The sequence below is a fragment of the Rhinolophus hipposideros genome (assembly GCF_964194185.1).
Source record: "Rhinolophus hipposideros genome assembly, chromosome: 9".
NCBI classification, from domain to species: Eukaryota; Metazoa; Chordata; class Mammalia; order Chiroptera; family Rhinolophidae; genus Rhinolophus; species Rhinolophus hipposideros.
Window position 1 is genome coordinate 14,782,441 of NC_138055.1, and position 27,852 is coordinate 14,810,292.

Below are 27,852 nucleotides of genomic sequence, written 5' to 3' on the forward strand. Positions count from 1 at the left end.
AAGTGTGTATAATAATAATTATAATGTAATCCTCCAGAATATAAACTCCCTGCTCTTGTGAAGAAACCGCTGAAGAATCCTGGAATCCATGAATAGATTAAAGAAAGTAAGCTAGGGACTACTCCCACTAGCGGTAAAGAAGAAAAAAACAAAGCTACTATCAGAAGCTAATTCCACTAGAGAGCAGTAGACGCACGCATTACACAGACATGACGCTAGTCCATGGAATTCTTTTTTAAAGATATTAAACACTGAAAGTTTTATTGCACGTTATGCCGATTGTTAAAGAAGAAATCAATCCAAACTACTTTTCTATTTTCCTATTAAAATATAGAAGATTGCTGTGAGGATTAAATATATGTAAAAGTGTCTGATAAGCTGCCACGCAAATGAAAGGACTTCATTCCATCAACAGTCAATAAAACCGTTGTTATTTCCTCCTCTGCGCCTGACATCGCGCTATTGATGGGAGTCAGGACGTACCAGGTACCATGTCCACTGGACAATGATAGACAAGGACCCAACATACCATTGTACTCTCCACTCACCCTTATTCTGTGTGAATATATCATAGCGATGGCCCAGGCACAGGATGGTGGTGGCAACTGGGAAAAATAGGTTCAGTGCATATTTGGAGCAATTGAATGAAACTAAATTTGGAAAACAGTGTAATAAGTGCTGTGTTAGAGCCGATAAGCCAAGCGGGGTAGGAGTGCTGGAGAGGAGAAAAATGGGGAAATATTCCAAGAAGAAATACTTTGGCCAAAGATTCCAGAGCATGGAAAATCCTTGTGCCTTTGGAAAACAGTAAGAGGATACCCAGAAAGGCCTATGCAGTGAGCTGGAGGGGAAGTAGGACTGATATCCACCCACCCCACCCCCAAGTAAGAATATTAAACATGCAAGAGAGGTGAGAGAATAATCTGCTCTTAGAGCACACAATGCTCTTCGATCACTCCCTCTCAATACACCACCCTTGTGTAGAGAATTAGGAAATCTCGAGTTAGGGAATCCATCCTCTAGCTCCAAACAGAAACTACATCAATTGAAAATATACCTAAGGCAAAAATTACAATAGACCTGAATGCAGCTATTGTTTTAATAGACAATCTGCCTAAAACAAAATCAGTATCTCCAGACTCTCTTTTCTGTCCCTACTGGCTTTGTTTCTATGGGGATCAGTTATCCTAACCATTTCCTACTGTATGGCACTTCTAAGACAGTATCTCATCCAGAGCTCCCTTCGTGTGGTTTCAGGATATCAAACATTCTAGTTTTCCTTCCTCTCTCTTCTTCTTTCTCTCTGGCTATTCCTTTTCATTCTTCTTTACTGGTCCTTCCTAATCTTTTGGACTCCAAATACTCAATTTCTTCTCCAGCTACCCACTCTGCCGGTGATCCCATCACCCTGTGTCTATAAATACCATCTGTATACTTAACTTTATATAGATTTTCCAAATTTATATCTTCAGCTCTGACCTCCCTTCTGATAGCTCACCTGCTTATTCTATGTCTCCACTTTGCAGTTGAAGAGGTATCTCAAAGTTAATGTGTCTAATCACCTGATTACCCCCCTCAAACCTGCTCCTCTCAGTCTTTTCCTTCTCAGCAAATGGCAACTCCATTCTCCCAGCTGCTCAGCCAACACCCTTGGAGTACTCCTTAATTCTCCTTTTAGTCTTGTATCCCATATCTGATGCATCAGCCAATTCCATTCACACTGTCTTCAAATTCACACTGTCTTCAAATACAGTGAAGACACTGTATTCACACTGTCTTCAAATTATATCCAGAATCTGACTACTTCCAATGCTTTCACTCTGTTCCAAACTATCATCTCTCTCCTAGATTATTCTAACCACCTCCCAGATGCTGTCCCTGCTTTCATCCTCACCACACACAATACAGCAGCCAGTAACCCTGTTTAAAGTTAGATCACATGACTCCTCTGCTTCAAACCATCCAAGGGCTTCATAGCACACAGAATGAAAGCCAACAGTTTATGTACAGGCAACAAAAGCAAAAACAGATGAGTGGAACTGCATCAAACTACAAAGCTTTTGCACAGCAAAAGAAACCATCAGAGTGAAGGAAAGGAAATCATCAGAGTGAAGAGACAACCCACAGAATGGGAAAAAATATTTGCAGACCATACATCTGACAAGGGGTTCGTATCCAAAATATATAAGGAACTCAAACAATTCAATAGCAAGAAAATAACTCAATTTAAAAATGGGCAAAGAAACTGAATAGACATTTCTCAAAAGACGACATATAAATAAATGGCCAATAGATATATGAAAAGACACTCAATATCATCAAGGAAATATAAATCAAAACCACTATAAGAGATCACCTCATACCTTTTAAAATGTCTGTGATCAAAAAGTAAGTGTTGGAGAGCATGTAGAGAAAAGGGAACCCTTGTACACTGTTGATGGGCATGTAAATTAGTATAGCCATTATGGGTTACAGGATGGAGATTCCTTGGAAAGTTAAAAATAGAACCGCCATATGATCCTGCAATCCCACTTCTAGGTATGTCTGAAGGCAATGAAATCAGTATCTCAAAAAGATACCTGCAGTATCTGCACTCCTATGTTCCTTGCAGCATTATTCACGGTAGCCAAGATATGAAAACAATCCAAGTATCCATCAATGGATGAATGCATAAAGAAAAATATATATAATAATATACTGTATATAATATAGTTATACTACATATGTATGTATATATTTAGTATATATATATATAATTATTATGAAAAAGGATATCCTGCCATTTATGACAACATGAATGAAACTAGAAGACATTTTGCTAAGTAAAATAAGCCAGAGAAAGAAAAATACTGTATAGTATCACTTATGTGTAGAATCTTAAATAAAAAAGTCAAACTCAGAGAAGCAGAGAGTAGAACAGTGGTTGCCAGGAACTGGGAGAATAGGGGAAATGGGGAGACAATGGTCAAAAGATACAAAGTTGCAGTTATGTAGGCTGAGTAAGTCAGCATGATGACTATAGTTAATAATACTGCACTGAATACTGGAAATGGCTAAGACAGATTTCAAGTGATCTAATCACACACAGACAGTAACTATGTGAGATGACGTGCTAATTAGCTTGCCTGTAGTGTTCATTTCACCATGTATAAGTTGATCAAATCATCATGTTATATACCTTAAATATATACGTTTATTTTAAAATATATAAATCAATTAAAAAGCCAACAGTCAACAATAGACCTACTCTTCCTCCAAAATGCCCTCCCTCCAGTAGCCCTCTGGCCTCTCCAATGACTCTCCCATTGTAATCTTGGCCCAGCCACACTAAATTCTTTGTCCGACTTCAAATAGGCCATACACACTCCTGCATGAGAAATTTTAACTTGTCCCTTCTCCTTAAAATGTTTTTCCACTGGATACCCATCTGGGTAGCTACTTCTCTTTCAGGTCTTTTCCTTCAAATGTCCTCTTTCCAGTGTAATTTCCCTGATCATCATGTTTAGGATTAAAATTGCAGTACCTACCTCCCCAACTACTAGCTCTCTGTCCCCTCTACTAAGGTTTTGTTTTCCTCAGAGAACTTATCACTCAGACAACTACACATATATTTGTTAGTGTGTCTCCCCTCTATAAAACATAAGTTCCACGAAGTCAAGGACTTCTTTGTGATTTGTTCACTGCTGCAACTCCAATGCCTAAAACAATCAGTAGATGCTCAGGAAATAATTGTTGGATGAATGAATCAATGAATGAATGAGTTCTGCTAACAACCTTAGAAGAGAATTAGATTTTGTCTCACTCATTGAAAATTCCCAAGGTGCAGAAAAGCCAAATGACTTGCCAAAGGCCATAGAAATTGTCCCAAAGATACCCGTTCTAGAGAAGACATCACAGTTGCCCCAGAAGTGTAACCCAGTCTGGGAGAGAGTCACAAATTATTTTGCTTTCCTACCAACCTAAGGCTGTTTCTTCATCGTGGATCCCTGGGACCCAATTCTAAGAATGGAAAAGAATACACTAGTGCAAGGCACCTGCTTTCTAAGGAGTCCACAGTACTTCAATATTAAATATTTGGAGAATAAGCAAAATATGTACTTGAGTGCTAAATTATCTAAGTGTTAGAGACTCCACTGGAGAAAGAAGTGTCTCTTCATGTAATGGAATGTTTTTGTGGAGAAAGAAATGGGAGAAATATGTGAAGCCATAGGATGGCCTCAACATCATCAGAAGCCTAATTACTAGGCATCTGGTTATACCTGCTACTGGGAGAGGCATGTCCTACCCTAATGGAATGTTTCTGTCATTCCTAAAGGAATATAGTCCTCTGTTTCTTCATTTTCCTTGACTCTCTGTGTTGGTTTCTACGCGTGAAACACCCACCTCTCCCAGTCTTGAAGGTGTGGTCTCACGTAGGTGATGAACCTTCATTCAACTCTGCCCTAGTTCTTGGTTGTCACTCGAACCTTTTGACAAATTGCACTGTCTAAAAACTCCAAATATTTGTACCCTAGACGAAATAGGAAAGCCCCACCTTCACAAAATAGAATTCCAAGTATTACTCATGCCTCCTTAGAGAGAGACCCGCAAACCAAGAGTTGGAAGAAACAGTAAGAGCAAACCTTCTGGACAGCCCCCAGATGACGGGTAAAAGGAGGGACCCAGCTTGTAAGCTCCATGACTGCTTCTGGAGAAGTTCCAGCAGGGCCCATGAAGCTCCTCACAGGCTCACCTTGCCCACCTCTGCCACCACACTGCCATCACCTCCCACCCTGCCAGAATGAACTAGCAGTTCCCAGGATATGCCGAGGTCCTTCGGGCTCTGCGCCTTTGCACCTACGGTTCTCTGCCCAAAGTCTTTTTCTTCTACCTATAGATGGCTAACTTGCATTCTCCCTTATGATTCTGCAGAGAACTGTTCTCGGGGAGATCTTTCCTAACCCACCAGTATGACATAAGTGCCCCTGTTCTGTGCTCCCAACGTAATCCATGCCAACCTTGGGCACTGCTCTGTGTGTTCATTACAGGTTACCCAGTGTACTCCCACTATTCTAAAGGCCCTCAAAGCAGGGATTGGGTCTTTCAGCCATCCTTTTAGTAATGAGAGCCTATTTGGAGCACAGCAGGAACTCAACTGGTCACGGTTGCTAAACAATTGAAAATCAGAACTGGATAGTAGTTCTATACAATCTAGAGCAGCGGTGTCCAAACTGAGGCCTGCGGGCCAACTGCAGCCCGCAATCCCACAATTCATTTTTAATTGGCCCGCAGCAAATTTCAAAAATATATTTAGTTTACTTAAATAAGCCAGGTGAGGCAATACGTACTTCACCTCGAGTGAGTGGCCCGGGTGTTTGTGTATTTTACCGCATATGGCCCTTGGTAAAAAACGTTGAAAAAAGTTTGGACACCCCTGCTCTATAGAAAAGCACTAAAAGAACTATACAATCTATAGAAAAGCACATCATTCTGCACTACCTGGATTTATCATGTGCATGAAATAAAAATAAGCAAATAAAATGTAAACTCTTTTCCTGGGAATGAGTTCCTCACATACCTTTTTCACTCCTGAAATTCTTTACAACCTTGGGCATGAATACAATACAACCACATAAAGTTCTCATTTCCCAAAATAAACCTGTTTTCTCTTCCTCCTCAAGCTCTTACCAACTCAAAAACGCAGACAACCTCCCCATTGTACTAACTTAGCACCTTCTATCATCCCACCTCTCTCCCCAGAACCTACTTCAGATCACTTTTGAAGAAACTCAGTTCATTGGGCCAGCCAGTTGTCAACTTTAAAACCCCAGAAGTTGGTTGTATATATTTGCCAAAACCAGATTTCTACATTCTAGATATTCAAACAGTTCCTCCAAAAACTAAACTCTAGCAGTCTTCTTTAACTAAGTCTAAGAATAAATGTCTCCTAGCATAGGTTTCTTAAGAAAACTTTTTCTAATACAATGTATTCATCAGAAAGTCTCTGAAATTCATCTCTCCACTATATATTTCTAATAATTTTTACAAGAAAACAAAATATATAGTTTGAAAAAAAATCTCTTACATTTCAGGCATTTTTAAGGCTTCACCAATCTCTCCCTTTTCTTTTGAAAGGTCTTAATCGTTATTCTTCTCTAAGTCTGTCAGTCAAGATTCTTACAGTACTTAATAAAGATTATAATCATTAGCCTGAAAACATAGGTAAGTGGGCGGCAAGTATCATTAACATGTAAGAATCACTGGGTTGTAAATTTAAATGATGTCTAGTTGAAGGAAAATGTTAAGACTTGTCATAATATGGAAAACACTATTCATTTATAATGAAATTTCATGACTTTTTAGGAATGTGTTTCAACTTACTTTTGAATTGAGTTTTTACTTTATAGGCCTGTTTGCTATTAACAGTCAACCTCAGGGGGATAAAACCATCATGGGGTTTTTCAAGAACCAAACAGAAAAAATTGCCAATGGTCAGAGCTTGAACAATTTGAGCAATAAAATACTGATAGTATTGGATTATAATGTAAAGAACAAAATGAGTATCTATTCAGACATAAATAAATCATTGAATAAATAAGCAAATGGGGGAAAGGGACAAATATTCCTTAAGGGAAATTCTAAGCAATACATGTGAAGGGACAAGGGAAGTAGAAAACCACCTTTGGAACATCTCAGTAATGAATGCTGGAGGCAACATCGAAGGATGAATGCTAAAATCAGTGGGCAAATCTTTAACGAGAACCAGGACGTCTGCAGACTCTCAAAGTATCTCCCCCCAAATACTTATGAGTTACTGGGGCTTTTAACAAATATCCAGAATTTCTTTGATACTCTTCTCCAGGAGGTGGACCTTAATTCTCCTCTCCTTTGGGTGTGGTCTAAGCTTTCTGACCCACATATAAGGAGAAGATGGAAAAGAAAAACTAGAACCCTCACAGGGGAGAAACCTGACAGACATCCCCCAGCCAGCGATCCCAGTTAATATCATCAGCAAAAGTCATGTTGAAATCATGAGATATGATATGATGTGATGACAGGGGCCACATCACCTCTATGGCATTCTTCCCAGTCTAACCTTAAGAAAACATCAGACAAATTCAAATTGAGGGAAATACTACAAAATATCAAGCAGTATGTTTTGAAAGTGTCGAGGTCATGAAAAATGTGGAAAGACTGAGAAAATGCCAGGAAGAGGAGACTAAGGAGACAGGATGCCAAATGCAAAGGAACGCAATGGAATCTGGGATTGCATCCTGGACCAGAGAAAAAGGACATCTTAATGGAAAAACTAATAGAATGTAATTAAAGGCTGCAGTTTAGTTTATAGCATTATATTAATGTTCAATTTCTTAATTTTGACAAATGTACTATGTGTAATATGTTAACATCAGGGGACGCTGGGGTAAAAGCATACAGGAACTTTCTATACTACTTTTACACATGTCCGTAAATTTAAAATTACTGCAAAATTTAAAGTTTTCAGAAGGTGACTCTGTTATCCTTTCTGTGATAAACTGCTAATAGCCCATCTAAATACCATTATGGAAATGGGACAGGAATACGTGTATCAAGATCATTTCTTGGGTGGGGGGAGGGAGATGAGGGTAAGGGGGATCAAATATATGGTGATGGAAGGAGAACTGATTCTGGGTGGTGAACACACAATGGGATTTATAGATGATGTAATACAGAATTGTACACCTGAAATTATGTAATCTCATTAACAATTGTCACCCCAATAAATTAAAAAAAGAAAAAAGATCATTTCTTAATGATTCTTACCATTGATACTTTTTTTTCTTTATCAATGTGATGTCCCTACGGTTGTCATATGGACTAAATATGTAAGATGATGCTTTTCTTATGAAAAATTTTGGCTTTTCATGGTAATCTATTTATACGTTATGATCTTTACATACTGATATATTGTATCTATACATCACAATGCCATGTGTGACTTCCTTCAAAGTGTTCTTTTGAAAAATTATTAAGAAATCCAGGTAAAGAGGGATAAAAATAGTTTAATTGTTGACATACACTGGTAAACTGAATAATTTACATTGCAATACTAAGTAGATACACGTGGGTGATCATTACCAAAGTAAGAACTTTCCAAATATCCCTCTAACCATCAGTCACTAATCCTTAAAAATAGTATGGAATTAACATGATGAGATGCCGTGATCGCTCCAAGGCAGAATGGGAAACTCAACGGCTATGACATATTTGTAGTTACACAGCCTTTGACTAAAGAAAATGGGAAGTTAATCAAAATGTATAGACGGCATGCAAATCTCAGTGAATTATTTTTAAATATTGCAAGGTAGTACATTGTTCATAATAAAGGAAATTCTCTGACATTTAAATAAAGCTGAAACCCATATCGTAAAAAAGCGAAAGAGAGAACAGTGAGAGTCAATTTAACAATTTTACAAGTAAAAATTAAAGTGAAGTAGAAATAGTGAAAGATAACACAAATATATTACTTTAGGTAAATCATTTATAGTGCCTTGTCATCTTAAGTTATAAATAGAATAAGGATTTTGTTATATAAAAACTATCAAAAAAGTATCAGTGAAAAGACATGATCTTCTTGAACTGTGTTGACCGGCCAGGGTGAAAATGGTGCTGGGGGAGAACAGGCTGGAAGGGCAACAACGGTTTGTTAGCGTGTCTCTCATAGGTGGACCACAGCAAGTTCCATATACGAGTGTACTGTGTAACCAATTCCTTCCTGGTACCACACCATTCAACATGCACCCATTGTTTTAACTGTAGACTTAAGAATTTGGGGTAGGACAGTAGGTAACTCTTTAGAATTCCCTTGGAAATGTCTGTGCACTTTACAACGTCCCATGGAGCGAATTTCCTTCTAAATCCTGATGAGCAAGCTATGAAGACAACAAACAGAAAAAGGGAAAAGAGTTAGCAAGTTTGAAAAGGTACAACTTCAAAACATACATATCAGCTTTAAGCCTATCAATTATTTGCTGATTTTTTTTTAAACACACATTCACCATTCTCTTCATATTTATTTGAGACTTAATACGTGGTCAACACAGCACTAACCACTGATGATACTTATATAAAGGGATAAAGTTGAGTGGAGAAAGAGACTTATAATGAAAATACAACAGGATAATGCCCAAACCTAGCTGCGAGCCAATGTCACCTAGATTAAAGGTGCAGACAGCTCGGCCACAATCCTATAACTTCCCTACTTGGGCAGACCCTCCTGGGAGGGGCCTCGTCATCCACATTATGTGAAGCTCCCCCAGGAGGGGGAGGTTCTGACGTAGCTAGTCCACCCACTGGCTTCCGAGACACATCATTTAAGCTCCTCTGTGCTGGCAGCACTCCACACACCTAAATGGGCGTAACTTTCACCCGCGAATCATCCGTAGAAGAAAGAAACTACCCATTTGTATCATAAGTAATTTTAGAAGATTCTGAAATAATTCCTAAAATTATTTCAAAAAGTAACCAAGTCAACTTTGGATTTTGGTTATTGAGTGAGTTCAGTGGTTTTATTTCAAAAGAGATTTTACATGTTAGGTCAAAAAAAATGTCTCCGATCCTTTCCATAAAATGTCTTCCTCTCCAAAGGATAGTCTTATCAGGGTTCCTGCCCCAAAAATTAAGCCCCGAAAGCCATGAGTTCAGATATATTACAGGTAAGTGGATGTTTAGCAACTACGAAAAATGGACAACGTTTCAAAACTTAGAAAACTTTTCAGGTAATTCAAAGGAGGCAAAAGAAAAATCAGGACCACATTGACTGTGTATAAGTAGGGAAAACTGGGAAGAGAGAAGGGTGGCAATAAAATAATATATATTCATAGCCATGATCAGTAAAAAGTTATATGGACTGGCTTAACAGCAATAATGCCAAACTGTTATCAGAGAATGTTAGATTCACACAAAAAATTTAGCAATCATCTTGTCTCCCAAGAAAAAACTAAAACTGAGAGAAGCTTGGAAAAGGTAAGAGATTCAACTAAGATCCTGTGTTAACTGAGCTACTGAGTCCCCTGATCCTTACCCACATGGTATCTTTTCCCACTCTATTCCCATGGTTTTTGAAATACACCCTGTTTTCAGGAGGGTGAACAGTAACATATGCTTTCCTTCAACTACATTATCTCTTCTATTTGATGAAAATAATAAAAGTACTACTGCATAGGGCAAAACTGGCAGGGAACTTAGAAATCTACATGGAGTGTTACAACTCCATTAAAAATAGTGGAAATAGAAAATCTCAAGCAAATTCCTAAAGAGAAACTCAAAACCCTGACGTGCTCACGGGCACGAGTAACTAAAGCTCCATGACGCTGTTGCCTTGATGAGAAAGTCTTCACAGAAGTAGCCACCCAAGATTGTGATAGTTCTTGTCAGGAAGAAACTGGTTACAGCTTCTGTGTCCCCACCCCCAGTGGGAAAGCTGATGTGTCTCCACCTGTGAGCTTGTTCTGTGAGCTTCCCCTCCCAAACACCAACTCTAGTACTGTCCCTCAGCAAGAAGTTGGTTCAATATCAAATCGGTCTTGCTCTGCATCTGCCAATGGCTGGATGGTGGTTACAAAACAGAATAATATAATGATGATGATAATAGTGATGATGGTGACGATGATGATGACGATGATTGCAGAAGCTACCATGCATTTCATATTTGATCCTAACAACAACCCTTCAAGCTAAGCCTTAGTTCCATTTTACAGATTACAAAATGGAGGCTACAAAGGGGAAGTAACTTGCCCAGCTAGTAAGTAAAAGAGACTGAATTCAAATCAAAGGCTGTTGGGATGCCAAAAGAGAATGGGCTATCTCAGGAATCGCAGGAGACAGAGCATTCCTGATCACTGAAGGTTCAAAGGAGACCAGGAGTCATTCAGCAAGACTGAAAGACAGTGGGGAGCCAATCATCAAATGTGTTGTTGGACCAGGTGAACCGAGACTCTGCCACTATGGAAAGGCTGCTTGGGTGTCTTTTAGAGACTGGTCCACAGAGGGTAGTTAACAAATGAAAGCTATTTTCTCCTGTCCTTATTCTTGTTCATCCTATTATAATTTTTACTCCAGGCTCTTCAGCAGGATTCCAGGTCCACAGTGCTTCACATTTTAGACAAGTTTCTTCCATCCATATTGAACATGTTTTACGATACCCAACCAGTAAACTTGGCCTATGACTTTACTATTCCTTCCTGCATAACTGCATCTCTGTACACTGCTGACTGCTCACGTCTATTGGAGTTTGGGTACTAAAACACCGCTTCTCTGTATACTAACTAACCTCTGTCTACTGTCACACACCTAATGTTGATCTTAATCTAATTCCCAGCCTCAGCCTCTTCTAGTCTCTCCCTCTCATTTCCAAGGTTCTAGCCCTTCCAAGTTTTTGTCAATAAAGAGTGAAACCTCAGTGTTTCTGGTAAAAACTTGGCTTGTTCTTGTTAAATGAATTAAGCTTCATTTGAAAGAAAATAAATTTAAAAAAAAAATACAAAGAAAATTGATCTAATCGTTAAAGACCTCTTTACAAGAAAAAATGTTCGGTTCCATTGATTTAACCACAAGCTGAGCCCACTCCCTAATCTTGAACTCCAAGATTTCTTACAAATACATAGCAATAATATCTGCAGTTCATTCACCATCAAGGCTAAATACATACAATTATTTCGAAAAATATACAGTACCTCTTGATTACTGTCATATTTTCTTCTAATCTTAAAGAGAAAATTAAGAAAAGTTAATTTTTAAAAATGTTCAAATTATAAAGAACATATTCTAGTCTCCTATAAAACTACAAATAGTGGTTACATATATGTATTTGCTAGTCTAAATCATAAAGTAGAGAAATAGCAATGAGGAATAAATAACTAAACTATGTTAATGTAATATACAGCCTTTTGTGCAAATGAAACATATTAATAGTCCTTTAAAACTATACATGAGACAAGTGTACAGTACTTAATAAACCAGCATTCTTTATCACAAGCCTTACTTAAAAATTTACTTAAGCAAGAAGCTACTACAAGGCTGCAGTCTTACCTATTATCAAAAGGACATCATTCACCCCACAATTACTATTAAAATTCAGAAAAAGGAGGCTCACTTCATTTAGTTATACAATAGACAGTTATTTTCCCTCTAATCACCAGTGATTATCAGTTAGTCGTTTTTATAATGTACTACAAGAATTTACCTTTATGTTCTGCAAAAATTCCGTAAACTAACTAAAACATGAGCTTTCATTTTCACACTGATCACCACTGAAATTAACAAGAAATTAAAAATACCGATGGAGCATAACCACAAATGGAAGCTAACATTTACTCTGGAATGACTTTTGTCATATGGTTGGCAATTTCAATAAATGATTACAATGAACAGATATGTGGTTCTTATATATATGGTTCACTGCCATTCAGTAATATGTAGGTTGAGTCAAGCAAGCTGAAATATAAACTATATTTTTTCACAAAATATAAAGTAAATACTTAAGAGAAAATAAGTATCACATGACTTTACTTACTTTTTCGAACAGTCTTTGTTTGACTGGATACCATATTGGCAGCTTCAGATGGGAGACCAACATACACTCCTCCGTAGTTTCTTAATGAAAAGAAGGAGATATACTAGAAAAATCAGACCAATTTAAATGGTGCTATTATTTGCAGAAAGTGATAGCGTGGAGTACTTCAAACACTTCTAGAACTATTAAAATAACTCATGATTTTTCCAAAGTAGAATTCAGAATAGTATCGCCCTTGGAAATATAATTGGTTTTTTTTTTCTGTTAAAAAGAAGCTACCTATAAAAAAAGAAAGCTGTATTGAGCTAGTAGAATTTTTAGATATTTTACTTATAATGAGAAAGAAAAGAAGTTGGGATGTTATAATTTAGTATAGTGATAAATATTAGTGGAATGACAAGTAACATTTATTCAGCATTCAGAGTGACCAAAGTGGTATTCAATGCTATGGACACACAAAAACATTTAATCTGTAAGTAGATATAAACATAAAATTAGGAGGGAGGGAGGGAGGGAAAAGGGGGGGGGGGGAGAGAGAGAGAGAGAGAGAGAGAGCACGTGCTAAAGAATGATGAGAGGATGAGAGTACAGTGCAGTTAACCAGAGGAGGGGGAGTGGGAGGACAGAGAAGGCTGAGAAAATGAAGGGAAGTCATCCAGTTAGGGAGAACAGCACATCGAAAAGCCACAGGATAGAAACTACTACAGGCCACACGCACAGGACAAAAACCAAACTTGCCTGAAAGAAGGAAAGATAATAAATCCTGGGCAAGTTCTTTTACACATCACATACACCATGCCAAATGTTTTTCTGATGGAATCCATATTATTAGTTGTGTGCTACAGTGTTCAATTAAATATGCGAGTTAAATTAATCCATGTTAAATTAAATCTATGAGGTGTGGCCAAAATTATCCAAATTAAAGCCAACTTTAATATCAAACGTACCTCCTCTTGTCATCTTCTATTATCGATTCTTCTGTTCTAAAAAATCAAAAACATTTGCTATTAGCCCTTTGGTTATATAGTCAGAGACTTCATGTTTGGTTATGAGAAAAGGGACTCTGAGTTCAAGTCTATTTATTTCAAGTTCTTCCATCTAGCATTTCTGTAACACAGTATTCTGTCTCCACCTCAATCATTCACACGCTAAAAAATTGTTAATTTTCTATGTACCAAAGTGTGCAGACCCAGCAAATGCCAAAAAGCCCAAATGCCAAACAAAATGAAAAACTGAGGCAGCCGAAATTGGAAAGAGCCCATAAATGAGGCACCAGGAAGACTGGGTTCTTGTTTTGGCTGTGCCACCCACTCCCTACGTGACAGATGGGCTGTGGGCAAGTTGCCTGCCTGTATCTCATCTGTAAAAAAAGGGGGTCGATCAGATGACTCCAAAGGGCCCTTCCAGTACTGACACACTATGATTTTGTGTTCTGCATGCCAGTTCAGTGGCACAATTTCAGGTTCATGTCAATTAGCTTGTTTTTTTTTAATTTAAAAAAACTGCAGCCATTTTATACATGATCCACTGCAAAGAGAAGGAGAAAATGTTTAAAGGGAAGTTTGCAGAGGGAATCACTACTTTAAAATGCACGGCCTCTTTCCTTGCTTAAGAGGAATCCATATCCTCCTAGAATTCCTTGACACATTTCCGAGAGGATCAGGAAGTTTTCCTTGAAGCACTAGCTAGCATACATACATAAGTTACTTTCCTGAAAGAAAATAAAAGAAAGAAAGTTTGCATCTGAACAAGATCCAAATGTATCTGCCTGAACTCAACATGTAATTCTAAGGGGCTTCAGTTAAGAAGAAAGCAAACGGAAAACATCCAAACAACTTCACCGAACTTTCTAATTTTAGGGAATAATTGTGGTTTCACCCATTTAAAAGTTATAAATATATCAAAGGTATATGTACGTGAGATTTTGCTTCATTGCAACAGCCACTAAGTCCCAAGTCTATAAAGGAGGGGAGTATAAAAGTGACAATTTATCTTTTGAACACTGGCCAGGCCCACAGCTAATACTCCAACAGAGTGCAAAGTCTACCTTGAGGTCTCATTGATTCCAATTGAGCACATAGCCTAAACTCACCAGGTAATTATCAACTTCATTTCTCCCTTGCTAAAGTTGGATCATTTTTTAATTCAAAGGTGTCAAAGTCATACTGTATTAGAAATGGTGCTATGCTTACTGAAGTGGTATAACAAAGTGTTGTTTACTACTTGTAATTAAAATGGATTTATAACCCGTTAGTATAGCTAATAGGAAAATGATGGTGACAAAACTCTTTCAAGATTATTAGAACTGTCTACTTTGGTCCTGAGTGACTAATGTTATCATGAAATTTTTTTTGAAGCTATATATAACTGGTAGATTTAGACATATACATTGTCTCGTGTTTTCCGCCATGCCTATTCTTTTCATGGCCAATTACTATCTGTTTATTCTAATTTTTCCCCTTTTGCCTAATTCTGCTTAAAGGTATAGTCAAGGTTTTAGAATACATTTCACTTCCCCAAATATAAGAAAGCAGTAAATGATTTTTAATCTATTATCTCTTATAAATTATTCAATATTCTTAAACCTGGTCTGTGTGCTCAATTACAAAATTAATCAACACATCGAACTGGCAGGAGATGACAATGTAACTGCCATATTTATTGGACAATAAATTAAGCTTCAGATATAATACAAAATGTTTTTTAAAAATACCATTTATTAAAATGTGTGTCTATTCTTTCAAACCTTCAAATAACGTATAATGCCTGCCTTTGAATCTATGCTCCATATCTGAGACTGCTGCTTCATCCATTCCTTCCACAAACAATTATTCTACAATATGAAGATTGGAGAACAAAGACCACATGGGTAAAAATGCATGGGTAAAAATCATCAGTGAGTCCCTCCTGTGTGTCAGATAATGCATCAGTGCTATTCCTCACTACAGCTCTGAGAGTTTAGACCTGAGGAAATAGGTTCAGAGAACCATGTAATTAATAAAGATGTAAGACCAACGTTTAAACCCCATCTGACACCAAAGCCATGCTCCATATTCTAATTCACCACTCCACCACTCAAACAGGAAGATGGAAAAGTCAAAATCATTGCCAGTGACAAACCAACATGACGGCTTTCCCTAAAATGGGAGCTGCCTCCACATCACTCAAAACCTTTGAGCATCACCCCTGGCTCACAACCCATTTGTGTGACTGCACCTGGTACTTTGCTGGTGCTCTTACATTGTTTCCTCATTTTAGTCCTGAAAGACAGGTATTTGCCACATTTTAAACATGCAAAACTGAGGCTGTTAACAGTTGCGTAGCATGACCAAGGTTGCACAGCCAGGTAACAGAGCCAGAACTCAATTCCAAGTTTGTGTGATTCCTACTCCTGCTTCATAAACCGGAGCCCATGCTCATTTGAATCAGAAAAGCACCCCCATCTCCCATGCTGGACCTCTCCAATTCATATCATCCCACTTAAGGAAAGAGGAAACCAAGATGGTAGAAGAGTGCTAGTCAATGTTTCATTAGCATTAAAAGAAACCTCTAATAGCTGCCAGGTACAATCAATCTTTGTAGAACTTGCGGAATTGCTACATAACTCATTTTCATCCAAGTACCAAAGTGGTCCTAATCAGATATCCTACTAGAATCTATTCATCTGGAAAACCAGGTCCAGACTGAGATTAAGTCAGAAGATGGTAGTTGGTCTCTCCTTGTGAACAGACAGGTCTGAGCCATTGTGTTTAGCTGTCTGAGGACTAAATGCTGCCCTCCCGTGTCCAAGAGGACAGCATCCTAGCAGCCGGGTGACACGGTCCTGCCCCAACTGCACAGGCTGTAGAATAAGAAGAAGAAACGATTCATCAAGCAGCAATGTAGCTCCTGGTAAAAGGAAGGCTGGAGATGGTAAGCCAATGCCCTGAAATGCTGGTGGAACTGCCTCATGGTTACTATTTGCTCCAGATGAGAATCTGAAAAATCCATCTTCTGCTGTGGGAGACTAACCTCCCTGAAAGGTCATTTCGTGTTGATACTAAGAGAAGTGGGCATTACCTTGGGGCAGTTCAAAACTTGGGTGTTCAATTTATCATACCACTGAGCAACTTAGCAAGTAGCTTAAGTTTGGGGAGTCTAATCCTTGGGGCGAGTCTCAAGTGTTGAATAATGAATGCCCTGGGTGTCTGAACATTGGGGCTGCCCCATTAGAACACCATTTTCAGGAATCATTGCGCTTTGTTTGCCCTCACAGAACATAGTTTGAAAGATGTTGTCATCAACCTGCCTTAATAATTCATGTGCTGATATTCTCTTAGACAGACAAGTGCCAAAGGGAGTTTCGGATGTACATGGGATAACCAAGATTCCCATGGGGAGCTTAGGTCATTTGAATCAGATGCAAATAAGTTTCATGTTTTGGTAAGCCTGTGTAGTCTCATTGTAGGCACATGCAGGTGTCCGTTCAGCTTCTGAAGTCAGGGAAATGGTCTGTGGTCCTCCTTCAACCTCTCAGATCCAGAACTTCAAACTGAGATGCGCGCTCAGGCCACATCCCCCAAACCTCCCCCCCCCCACCGCCCCAATGGAGCTCTTGGATGAACCATTCTGTATTTCACTGAGGACTTGATTCTTTTTCTTTTCTGGTCATTACAGCTTAAGTGGGAGAACAGTGGCCATGGTGTGGCCTGCAGCTGTGATGGCTGATGGATTACAAAATGGGTAAAAACCAGTAAAGGAAATGAGGAAGGAGCGCAGAACACAAAGCCACACCTTCCCCACAGCTTTCTGAGAACAGTAGCCACGGACAGAGTTTAGAAGGTCCTCAGAAATAGGCTTCATTGCCCTACTTTTTGCCAGTGCTGAGGCAGATCAGTTAGTACAAAGAATGCGGTGACTTCATCCTTGAACTTTCCTTAGAGAGGAAAGCTTGATGATTGAATTAATCCATGCTGGAAAAGATAACATGGAAATGAGGCCAACTCACAGAGGAATTGGAAAAGAGGCCAAACTGCTCTGCTGCACTTGATAACCCGCCCCAGGGGTTCACTGGCCCAAGAATCTCTACAGACTCAGCCTGACCATAATCTTGCTCCCTCAGAAAAGGAGCAGTGGAAATACATCAGCCAGGATGAATCTCCCAGAAGTAACGCACTTCCAAATAAGAGCTCTCAAACAGAGTTCAGGAGTCAAGGCCCAGACACCAGCAAGCAGAGCCTCTGAAAACCGGGAAATGTGAGATTCGGGGACAAAAAGAGCACCCCTTAATCTACCACAAAAGGGGGAAGACACTTTGAGATTAAGGCTTCTACCAAGAGAACTGAAAACGCAAAGTTATGAGGTAAGGAACGGGGTCCCATAAACCAAACCACCTAAAAACAAAAAGTGAAAGGTAACTTTTCCAAGTTCCCTCCCCGCTTGCTTGCCCTGCCCCAATGTCACCCCCATGGAGCCAGAGGCTGGGGTCAATGAGGGATCAAGGGGTCAAAGGTGATCTGGAAACAACTATGTGGCACATCAAGACCAATCCACTCTTGCTAGAGGACCTGTGCCGACATCAAGCCACTGTCTCCCCACCAACCCCTTCACCCCCATACTCTGTGAGGTTGGGGGCAGGACTCTGAAAACCACCTTCTCCTTTGCCACCTGGCTTCCTGTTGGTTTTACCAAGGGGATGCTAGAGAGAGAGAAAATGCAAAAGGAGGAAAAAGGGGTACTCCTTCCAGCTTAGGGTGCTGATCCTGTCAGGATCACCCCCAGTGGCTTGTTCCAGTGTCCAGAACAGGTCCCATTACTCCCCTTTTCGGGTCACTACAGCTTAAGGGGTGGGGGGCAGTGGCTATTGTGTGGCCTGCAGCTGTGATCACGGATGGATTACAAAAGTCAGATGTGACAGCTCCAGCCTGACAGTGCCCTCTCCTCTAAGACCTTGAGAAACCAGCAGCTGCCAGGCAACACTCTCTCCTCAGAAGCTGGGTCCCGGCCCCGTAGAACCCCTCCTCCTCCAGCTCCTCGATTTTGATAGCCCCAACCTTTTTCCTCTGTCATTTCCCCAGGAGTGGTGGCCACTTCCTGCTATTCCTATTTCTGTTCATCTCAGTCTTCCTTTCTTACATACTCAATCTTCCAAGACCTGCCTAACCAATTCCTAACAGTAAATTCTCTGCTAAAATAGGTAATGTGGTTTCCTGACCCTGACTGGACACTAACAGATACATTACTTGGTAGCAAGAATGGGGTTCATCTCATCCATTGAACATGTCTTGCTAAAACATCCGAAGTACTTGTTACGTTCATCGGATCCAATGGCTACAATATCATCAATACACTGGACCAGGGTAACGTGTCCGGGGCTATCAGTAAGGTCCAGATACTGCAGAATAGAAGATGGGAGAAAGCAAAGGAACTGTGTAACACAGAGGCAAGGCTGAGACGGGATGGGATCAGTTGGCCATGCCAGGTATAGCAAACTGCTTCTGGTAATCCTTGCAAAACGGCACAGAGACAAAGTATTTGCCAGACCAAAGGTTGCCTACCAGGAGCTAGGAGCTATGTTCATTATTTCAAGGTACCACACCTTGAAGAGTAGCTGACATTGGCATCACCTCTTTATGAGGTGTAAAATAATCCAAAGTTACTCACAAAAATAAATCTGCCTTCTGCACAGGCCAAACAAGCAAATTAAATGAGAACATGAGAGGTATCTCCATGCCTTAAGTCTTTTGTGGGGACACTAATCTCTACAGCTCCCCCAGAGATGCAGTATTCCTTTTTGTTTATTATTCTGGTAGGAAGAGAAACTCCATGGGCTTCCACTTGGCCTTTCTACCATGATAGCCCTAGGTCAGAGGGCTAACGAGAAGGTTCTGCCAGGTGCTAAATATGTCTATTCCGATGATGAATTCATGAACTAAGGAAATCATCAGAATGGGGGGTCTACAGACTACTAGACCCACTAGAATTTGAAAATTAGCCAAAATTCCATTTTTTACCTAACTACCATAAACCCACTCATGGACTGGCGGACCACAGTGGCATTTTGGGTCCTCAGGTATTAACATCAACTCAGAGCCAGTGTCTAGAAATCTCAAAGGGCTTGGTGCTTCCATTTGCTCAGGACACAGCTGCTCTAATAAACAGATACAATTCCCTTTGGAGACGACATGGAGGAATGTCCATAGTACCCGCATGTGGCAGTATTGAATGTTCCCTCAGGGAACATGGCCTCCCCTTCAATCAAGGGGCTCTGAGGCTGAATTGGGTCTGGAAACTGAGTTAAGAGGCTGTGCCTTTCCATTGTGGTAACTCAAATCAGGTTCCTATCTCACAGACCAGGAGTCTTCCTCTTATAGAAATACACAGAGGGAGAAAATTAACCTGTAGAAGGCCGTCCTTATGATCAACTAACTATCATCAAAGATCCTTTCAGGACAACATATTTTAATTGCTTCTTCATCTCTACTGTCCATTATGGGAAATGTGCCCACCTTGTCTCAGGTGGTTAAGTTCTACCACTGCTTTGCCCCTGCTCCTCTAGACTCTATCATGCCCCAAGAAATAAGAGCCCATTACAGGGACAGCTTCTCCCTGTCATAGCCATCTCACAGGGGACAGCTACCTTAGACTTCTGGGGATACTTCCTTCACTCTGTGTTTCTCACTTTTCTTAATGCCTTAATGAAGGAGGACCCTCTGTGATGGAGAGTAGGTCACACCTGAGAAATTCACACTGACATTCCTAGCTCCTTAAGCCTTTGGAGTCCTTCTTCTGCATTATACCCGGCAAGTTCTGGCATATTCCTCCTCTCATTAAGAGTGTAAGCTCATTTTGTTTCATCAACCAACTTACCTAAACTGTTGGAGTCCCAGCCACGCACCTAAATTATGAAATTTAGAACCTCTGTTAAATATAACAATAAATTCAGTCTGATTCAGTATACAGTCCTTCCTCTTTGGTATCTCTCACATCCTTAGAATCCATTCCCGCACACATTCCCTAGGCTTCTGATTACATAAACTACAAAATCCTGCAATTATTTTGCAGTTGAAGCTTTTCTCCCAGGTCAGGCTGTGCGCCTGTCCTTTTGGGGCACACTGAGATCTGACTCTATTTGTGTGTCTACCAGCCAGCAAGGGTGACTGGAATAAGTCTTAAGGAGGACAAGCAACCCCTAAGAAGGCAACTACTCCAGGTGAGGGGACCCAATTCCATGCCTTCCACCCAACTGGCCCACCCTTTTCCCACAGGCACTGCCAGGAAAACAGAAAGTTTCTGGCTGGCAAAGACGAGAAAAGAAAGTCAGCTCTTCACCATTCGCTTCACTTCAGTTCTACTTTAGGCCACTCTCGTGCTCTTGAGAGGGGCAATGGGAGATAGAAGGGGCTACAACAGCTGTCTCTAATCTAACCAGGAACTAAACAGCCACAAAATTGTCCCTGTAGTATGGAACTGAATCTAAAAGAGCGAACAGAGAAAGTTCCTCCATTTATTATAACCCAGTTCTAATGCCCTCATAACACCACCAAAGGCAACAAGACAAGAAAGTCATGGCGCACCACGACTTCTGACCTACCAACTAAGTAAAGACTAGAGGGTAAGGAGAGGTGAAAAGAGACAGGCAGCTGGCTTTTTCAAATTCACTGGTGTAAGCAACTATCTAGTTGAAATATTTTAAGGATCTGGGAAGGCCAAGATTTAAATGTAGTTTAATTGTGCCTATTGGCTAAAATTACAAATTGAAGTTCTCTATTATCAGTTACATGTACAATGAAGGGAGAAGCACATGAGAGAGAAAAGGGAAATTGCCCAGGGGAGGGGCTAGAACGAAGGCTGGGATTCGGGTGTCAGGGTCACCCATTTCACAATTGTGCCCAGGAGCAATCGTAGAAGAAAGACTTACATCTGTAGTCCAGACAGCAAAGGAGCAAAGCAGTACTAAAGGACTTAAGATTAATTTTAAGGAGTAGTTGTTCCATTTTCTAATTATGTGTGAGCCTCTACTCAACAAAGTAAGCTTGTGTGATAAACTTGTTTTTTCCAGAGGGAGCTTGCCTGAAAGCCTAGTGGTAAATTGCTTTCTCTGATATCAAGACGGTGTTTTATTTCTGACCATATATATCATCTGAAACGTTGTGGAAAGTGATGTGATATTTGAAAAATAATGGAATAGTGCAGTGACATTTTAATCACAAGCTCACATCCAATCTTATGCAGAAAACCTTTCAAATCAGAACATTTCCTAAGAATTGTGGAATGTGTGTTAACAAGTATGGACCAGATTTAAAAAATACACTGGACATTTAACTAAAATTGGGTCTCGTTTTGGTAGCAAAGATTCAGCTTGTTTTATCAAAACCTCCAGGTGTTCAAGGAGAAAGAATGTGTCGAGTTCAAAGCCACCCTCTGGGTAGCACCATACTCTCCTCCAGGGAGACCACACGCTCAGGCTCTGACTCACATTCTTGATCAGCGCATCAGTCAGAATGTTTGCACAGACAGGTGTTACTGAGGGTAGACCACCAGGCACTCCTTTTTCCCCTACTTTGGGGATTGTGAAAAAGATAAATCCTCGGTTGATAGTTTTAAAATGACACACCCTTGCAGAGCAGTACACTGTTGAGTGATACCTATCTTACCAAAGTTGGCCCAACACTGGGCCGACCCACAGGCATGTCAGAAAAAGAAAGCACATAAGCAAACAAAAAAATCAACCACGGGCAACCAAAACTAAGCTTACGGTTAGATAACTTCAGGTTTCAAAACTGCTTTCTTCTGTCTCAGGGTGCCCAGCAAACATCTCCAGCTTACTTCCTGTGAACTTGTTAGTGTCAAGCCTGGGACTCTTACCCTTTCCAGATTCAACAGCTACACTGATCCAGAGTCTCCAGGTAATCACACCTATCTGCTTTATACTAGCTTTGTAGACCTTTCCTAACTGAACCGAAGAGACCGAACTGCTCTCTAACCATAAACAAGCTTGACTTCTTAAGTCGAGGTTCTGAAACGTGGGCTGTCTCAAAACGAGCCACATGTCTCTGGTGGCTCTTTGGGGCAAGACGGCTTTCCTTTTCCTGTCCTATTTTTCATTGTATTTTGTCCATGCCTATTTCAAACCAAATATCCAGATAGAACACCTAAACCTTTCAATCAGTTTATACAACTATGATTTCCTCTTATCAATAACTATCACTTAAATTATGAGAAACCTTTTCCAGAGTTACTACATCAAATACGAGTATAAACCACTACTTTTGTCTTCCTCGGTAATCCATGGTAGTCAAAATATTTTCATCACTGCATTTGCTTTGTTTCGGGGTTACACAAAATAGCTATCCAAAGTGACCTTAAAAAAAGTTTCAAAGCTAACACAGTGGAACCCAGGCATGGATACATGGCGTGTACTCTCAAGAACAAATACAGACGGTAAGAACTAGACAGCAGCCAGCCACTCCAACCAGCCTCTCCTAAGTCATCCTGGCCACAGCCTGCCATAAAGTTCACAAAGTTCTCACTTTCCTAACCTTCCAGAACAAACACAGTTATGAGGCAAAAAGAAAAAGAGATTTGTTTTTTACTTATTCACCAAGAAAAATTTTCTAAATATAGAGCTATTCTTACTAGCAGTGACCTAAGAAGCAGAGAAACAGCCTGTAGTCTTTTCTTTTTCCATGTTTGCAGTGCCGCGAAAGAAGCCAAACTTATTTTGACTTTTAAATGGCACAAATTTAATAGGGAAACCTCTGGAGATCTTACATGTAGCTCTAATGGTAACTTTCAGTTACCATTCATGATGATCTTTTCAAATAGGTTTATTAATTTACTGTTTACTTCCAAGTACACCACAGTTCTCCAGATAAACAGTAATTAATTTTCTTTATAGTATGTTTTTATGATGGCTCCTACTTTTTAGTGTGGTTCTGATCGGTTCTATCAAACACCTAAATATAATGCATCTGATTTTGGACAGAACTGATGTTTTATCATAGACTAGTTGGGCCTATGAGTAATTTCATTCATTTCTTCACAATTTCAAAACTTCTTGGGGCAGCTATCTTTACATCTCTCTCCTTGGATGAGCCTATTGGCTAATATTGGTCCCTTTCTTTCTTCCAGGATGTATTACTGAAGAACATGAGGAACATTTACTCTTTCTATGGGGGTAAGTTGCAATTTCCCTACCCGGCTACTGCTCTCCTTCTAAGAAACACACGGTGTTAGGGATTATTTTGTCATTGGCTGTAAAGTATTGGTTGCTATAAGGAAGTCATGAATTCTCTCCACCTCCTTCCCTAAGGAAAACTTGCTTTTCCCTGATGGTAACACTTTTCTCAAAACCTGGCGCATGCGTAGCTTGTTTTCCCACATCTCAGTGCCTCCCACAGGAGCCAGCGTGCTCGCACGACATTCCCACAGAGCTCTTTCAGACAGGCCAATAACACTTTCACTCAGAAACTCTCCCCTTTGGCGTCGGAACCTTGCTATAACAGCCCCAATTGCGCTAAAAATTTTGGCTTTCTTCTTAACCATCATCATCTTCAACAATTTTAAAATCCACGAAAATCACCCAATCTGCCTCTTATTTTACATTTCGCTGACTTCCTCTATCCCAACTTTTATTGCTGCTCTAATAACATACTCCCATGGCTGCTCAGTGGAGCTTACTTAATTTCTGGAACTACTTCACGTCTGACATTTTAGAGTAGAAAATCCCACTCCCTAGGGAGGAAAAAAACCCCTTCCTTCCAAAGTTCCCACTCCCAAGAAGGCTGCTTTGCGGCTGCACCATTCACCGTCCCGGTTTCCCCGTTCACCAGCCCCCACCAGTGTCCCTCCTCCCTCTCTCTAACACCTACGTGCCTTGCAGTCCAGCATTTTAGCAACACTAGCTGGTCACCCCCTCTCCGTCTCTATCCCAGGATGAACCCACCCATCTGCTCTGTCTTCCTGCTCCTATTCCCCTGGGATCCTACGCGGAAAATCGAACCATATATTAATGGGCAACCAATAGGCCTGTGTGATTTCTAACCAGAGCAAGACCTCCAATGCACTGGGTATTCTGCCATCAGGTATTCATGACAGAGGCTCTGCCAAATCTTTTCAACAATGCTTAAACCACCAAATAATTCTATACCATTTTCCAAGGGGCAGCATAGCATAGCGCTGATCATTAGCTTAGAATGCTGACTCTATAGTACCCATGATCATCAAAGCCTTGGAGCAGTGACTTAACTGCTCTATGCCTCACCACCTCACTTGTAAGGCGATGTAAGGAGCATTACTGTCTCCATCACACTGTCCACGGTACGGAATGAGGTCACGTACTTGAACTTCAAGGGCTAGAAATCTCTACATGGCATGCAGTCCGCAATCAAGAGGAACTACTAACTGAGAATGACGATGATAATGATGAAGATGGTTGCCCTGCAGTTACTATTATCCCAATTTTACAGATAAGAACACTAAGGACACAATATCACACTGCTAGTAAATGACAGCAGGAAGTTTAAATGCAGGTCTCTCTGCTTCCAAAATGCATGCTTTTACAATGCTACGTCTGCCTCACCCCGCTCACCCTGTCTGCCTCCTTCATAGAGCACATCTGAGTCCATCAGACATCCTCAGGTTTGTAGCAAGGAACAGAAAGGGCTCAGCTGATACAGGTGCTTGAGACACAGGAAATTAATAAAGGATTCCAAGGAAACTCAAGATTAGAAATCCATAACTTCATTTTTTTTTAAAAAGACAGAGCTTCAGCATGTTTTATATTATCTCATTTCAAGATATTTTTTTTTCTCTAGAGTTGCCACCTTCTGCAACAATAAAACTGCTTTGTCAAGAAAGGGGGCTTAATGAAATGTCACTTTACAAGTTTTAAGTGAAACAAGTATTTGAAGTATCTAGCTTAAATTGAGTGGCTAGGATCTATTAAAGTTGAGTCAATTTGTTTAATACTGTTCCTTATTTGAAACACACTTAAAATGTTCTTACAAATATTGCTTAAAATTTTAAACGAAAAGAAATTGTTTTGAAATAACATGAAAATTGACCTACATGGAGAATATGCTTTGTTTCTGCCTGCCCAGGTATAATTGCCCCCCATTCTGGTAACAGTATCCCGATTTTTTTTGGTGTGGGAACTACCACTCTCCCACTTTTTGGCCATATGGTCAGGTGAAGATAATGGCACTGATTGGCTCCAGCAGTGGACACATGACCTAGGCCTGGCCAATGAGAAGCTCACGTTCCCCTGGGCCATTCGAAGGACTAATTCGGAGAGAGGCACATGACCCCCTGTCCTGGCCAGGGAGAGCTTAGCCCTAGGACTTTTAATCAAACCACAGGCAAAGAGAAGCCTGTTTTTCCACAGGAAATATTAAGCTGATAAGGTATAAACTGACCATCTCTATCACCACTTGGGGAAAGCTGCCTAAGAATGGAGCCAAAAACAGGAAGGCAGAGATGAAAGAGTTTCTTCCTGTCACGGGATCACCTGGACCCAGCTGTGACTAAGGCCAACCCCGGGAGCTTTTTCCTTACACATGCCGATAAATTCCTTTTTGTTTGTTTGTTTAGGCCAGTTTACGCTGGGCCTCTGCCATTTCCAACCAAAAATATCCCAACACAACCTATGTGTGCCAAATAGCGACGATCATTTGCTGAAATTCGAAAAGAAAAAAAAAAGCATGGCTGATTTTTACAGGTCTGTGAAAGCAGCCAAATGTCATCACGTTGAATTCACTTCTATTTTGCTCTGCATGTAATTGCAAAGAGACAGAGGGAGAGAGAGAAAAAACAGGCTCACTCCCTGCATGTGACTCTGCCTCAAGGTAATTAAATTTCTACAGCTCTTCACCCATGCCTTCCTCCTTAGCTCAAGTTTCTAAGGTTAACCTTCTAAGTCTTTCATTCTTGTCGCTTGTTCTAGGATCTATTTCCATCAATTATTTTTTTCCCTCACCACAGATAACCCCTTCCCCAAACCACCCTCAGCTTTTCTTACTCTACTGGTTCCTACCCGTTAGCCTATAAACACACCTCTAGCTCCTTCACAAAATTAAATGAAAAGAGAAACAGATTTCAATATGCAAAACCATACATACAATCACGCAGAAGTAATCAGAAAGAAATGGAAGAAAATGGTGTAAAATATTGATGGTTGTGTCTGGTGGTAGGGTAGTAGCTGATTCTTCTTTGAAAAAAAACAGTTTTCTGTACTTTCCAAATTTTTTTGGCATTCTTTTACAACAGAAATATACAGAAGGTGCAAAAAAATGTATACACATTTTAAGAAAGGAAAAAACTGGATTAAAATTGCAATACTCAATATGTACCGATAACAAAAGATGAAAACAAGTCACGTGTATACATTTTTTTGGCACCCCCACTATATTTTAAACATTTGCTGCTTCTTTCAGCTACCAGCATCTTTCCATCCTTTGCTGCCAGACATTAAACAAAAGACCAAGCACATTTCCTTGCACCTCGCTCATTTCCACTCTGACTCAGGTATTACTTACACGAATCAACTGAAACTACAGTCCCTCCAGGTGACCACTGGCCATCACAGCCCATCCAATGGCTTCTCTTCTCCCTTTAGCCCTTTTGACCTCTCTTGATTATCAGCCATCCCTTCCCTTGGCTCAAGTTTGAAACTGCCAAAATCCTCAGATTTTCCTTTCCTTTCCTTCTCCTTGAAGAGAAATGATGGAATGCATTCAACACCGATTCATTAAATACCATGTTCACAGCATGTTACTACTAATAATTACAGGGGACACTGAAATAGGGAAGACATTTCACTTCCCTCCATTTCCAAGGGGCACAAGACAAGGAGATAAATGACTACAATGTAAGCCCAATGTGATGTATCATAAGATGGTCCAAACTGCTATAAAAGGTTCAGAAGAGAAAGACACTATATCCAGTTAAGAGATCCAGGAAATTCTTCTCCCAAAGAATAAGACTTGTAAGCCCCGAAAAATAGATAAATTTTTTACAAACAGAATTGGGGCAAAGGCCAATCGTGGCAGAGGGAATAGTACAAAACAAGGAACCAAGACAGGAAGCAGGAGTCAGTCCGGGCGCCTGGGAGTTATCCCGCTGAGCAGGAGTAGGCTCACCTCTCAGTCCCTGACCTTGCTCCCTCCCTGGTGCAGTGTTTCCTTCCACCTCATGTGGAGTCGGTCAGCTAAAGGCTAAAACATAAATGGCCTTCCTATTCCCAAAGGATTCTGGACTCAGTCCAGTGGACAATGGAGACTAATTGAAAGTTTCGTTTTGTTTTTTTAACTTTTTTTATCGGGGAGTATTGGGGAACAGTG

The 27,852-nt window shown here is 40.2% G+C and overlaps 1 protein-coding gene across 1 annotated transcript in view; it reads right to left on the bottom strand.

The window, feature by feature from the left end:
- Window positions 1–7,648: 7,648 nt before the first annotated feature.
- Window positions 7,649–27,852, bottom strand: part of LOC308502326 (overexpressed in colon carcinoma 1 protein) — a 37,150-nt gene continuing 16,946 nt past the window's right edge. The window contains exons 3-6 of the mRNA XM_081059951.1: window positions 13,480–13,515; window positions 12,533–12,612; window positions 11,694–11,723; window positions 7,649–8,891 (exon numbers count right to left, since the gene is read on the bottom strand). Of these exons, the coding sequence (XP_080916077.1) occupies window positions 11,719–11,723; window positions 12,533–12,612; window positions 13,480–13,515 (121 nt within the window). The 3' untranslated portion in view covers window positions 7,649–8,891; window positions 11,694–11,718. The remainder of the gene's footprint in view (window positions 8,892–11,693; window positions 11,724–12,532; window positions 12,613–13,479; window positions 13,516–27,852) is intronic.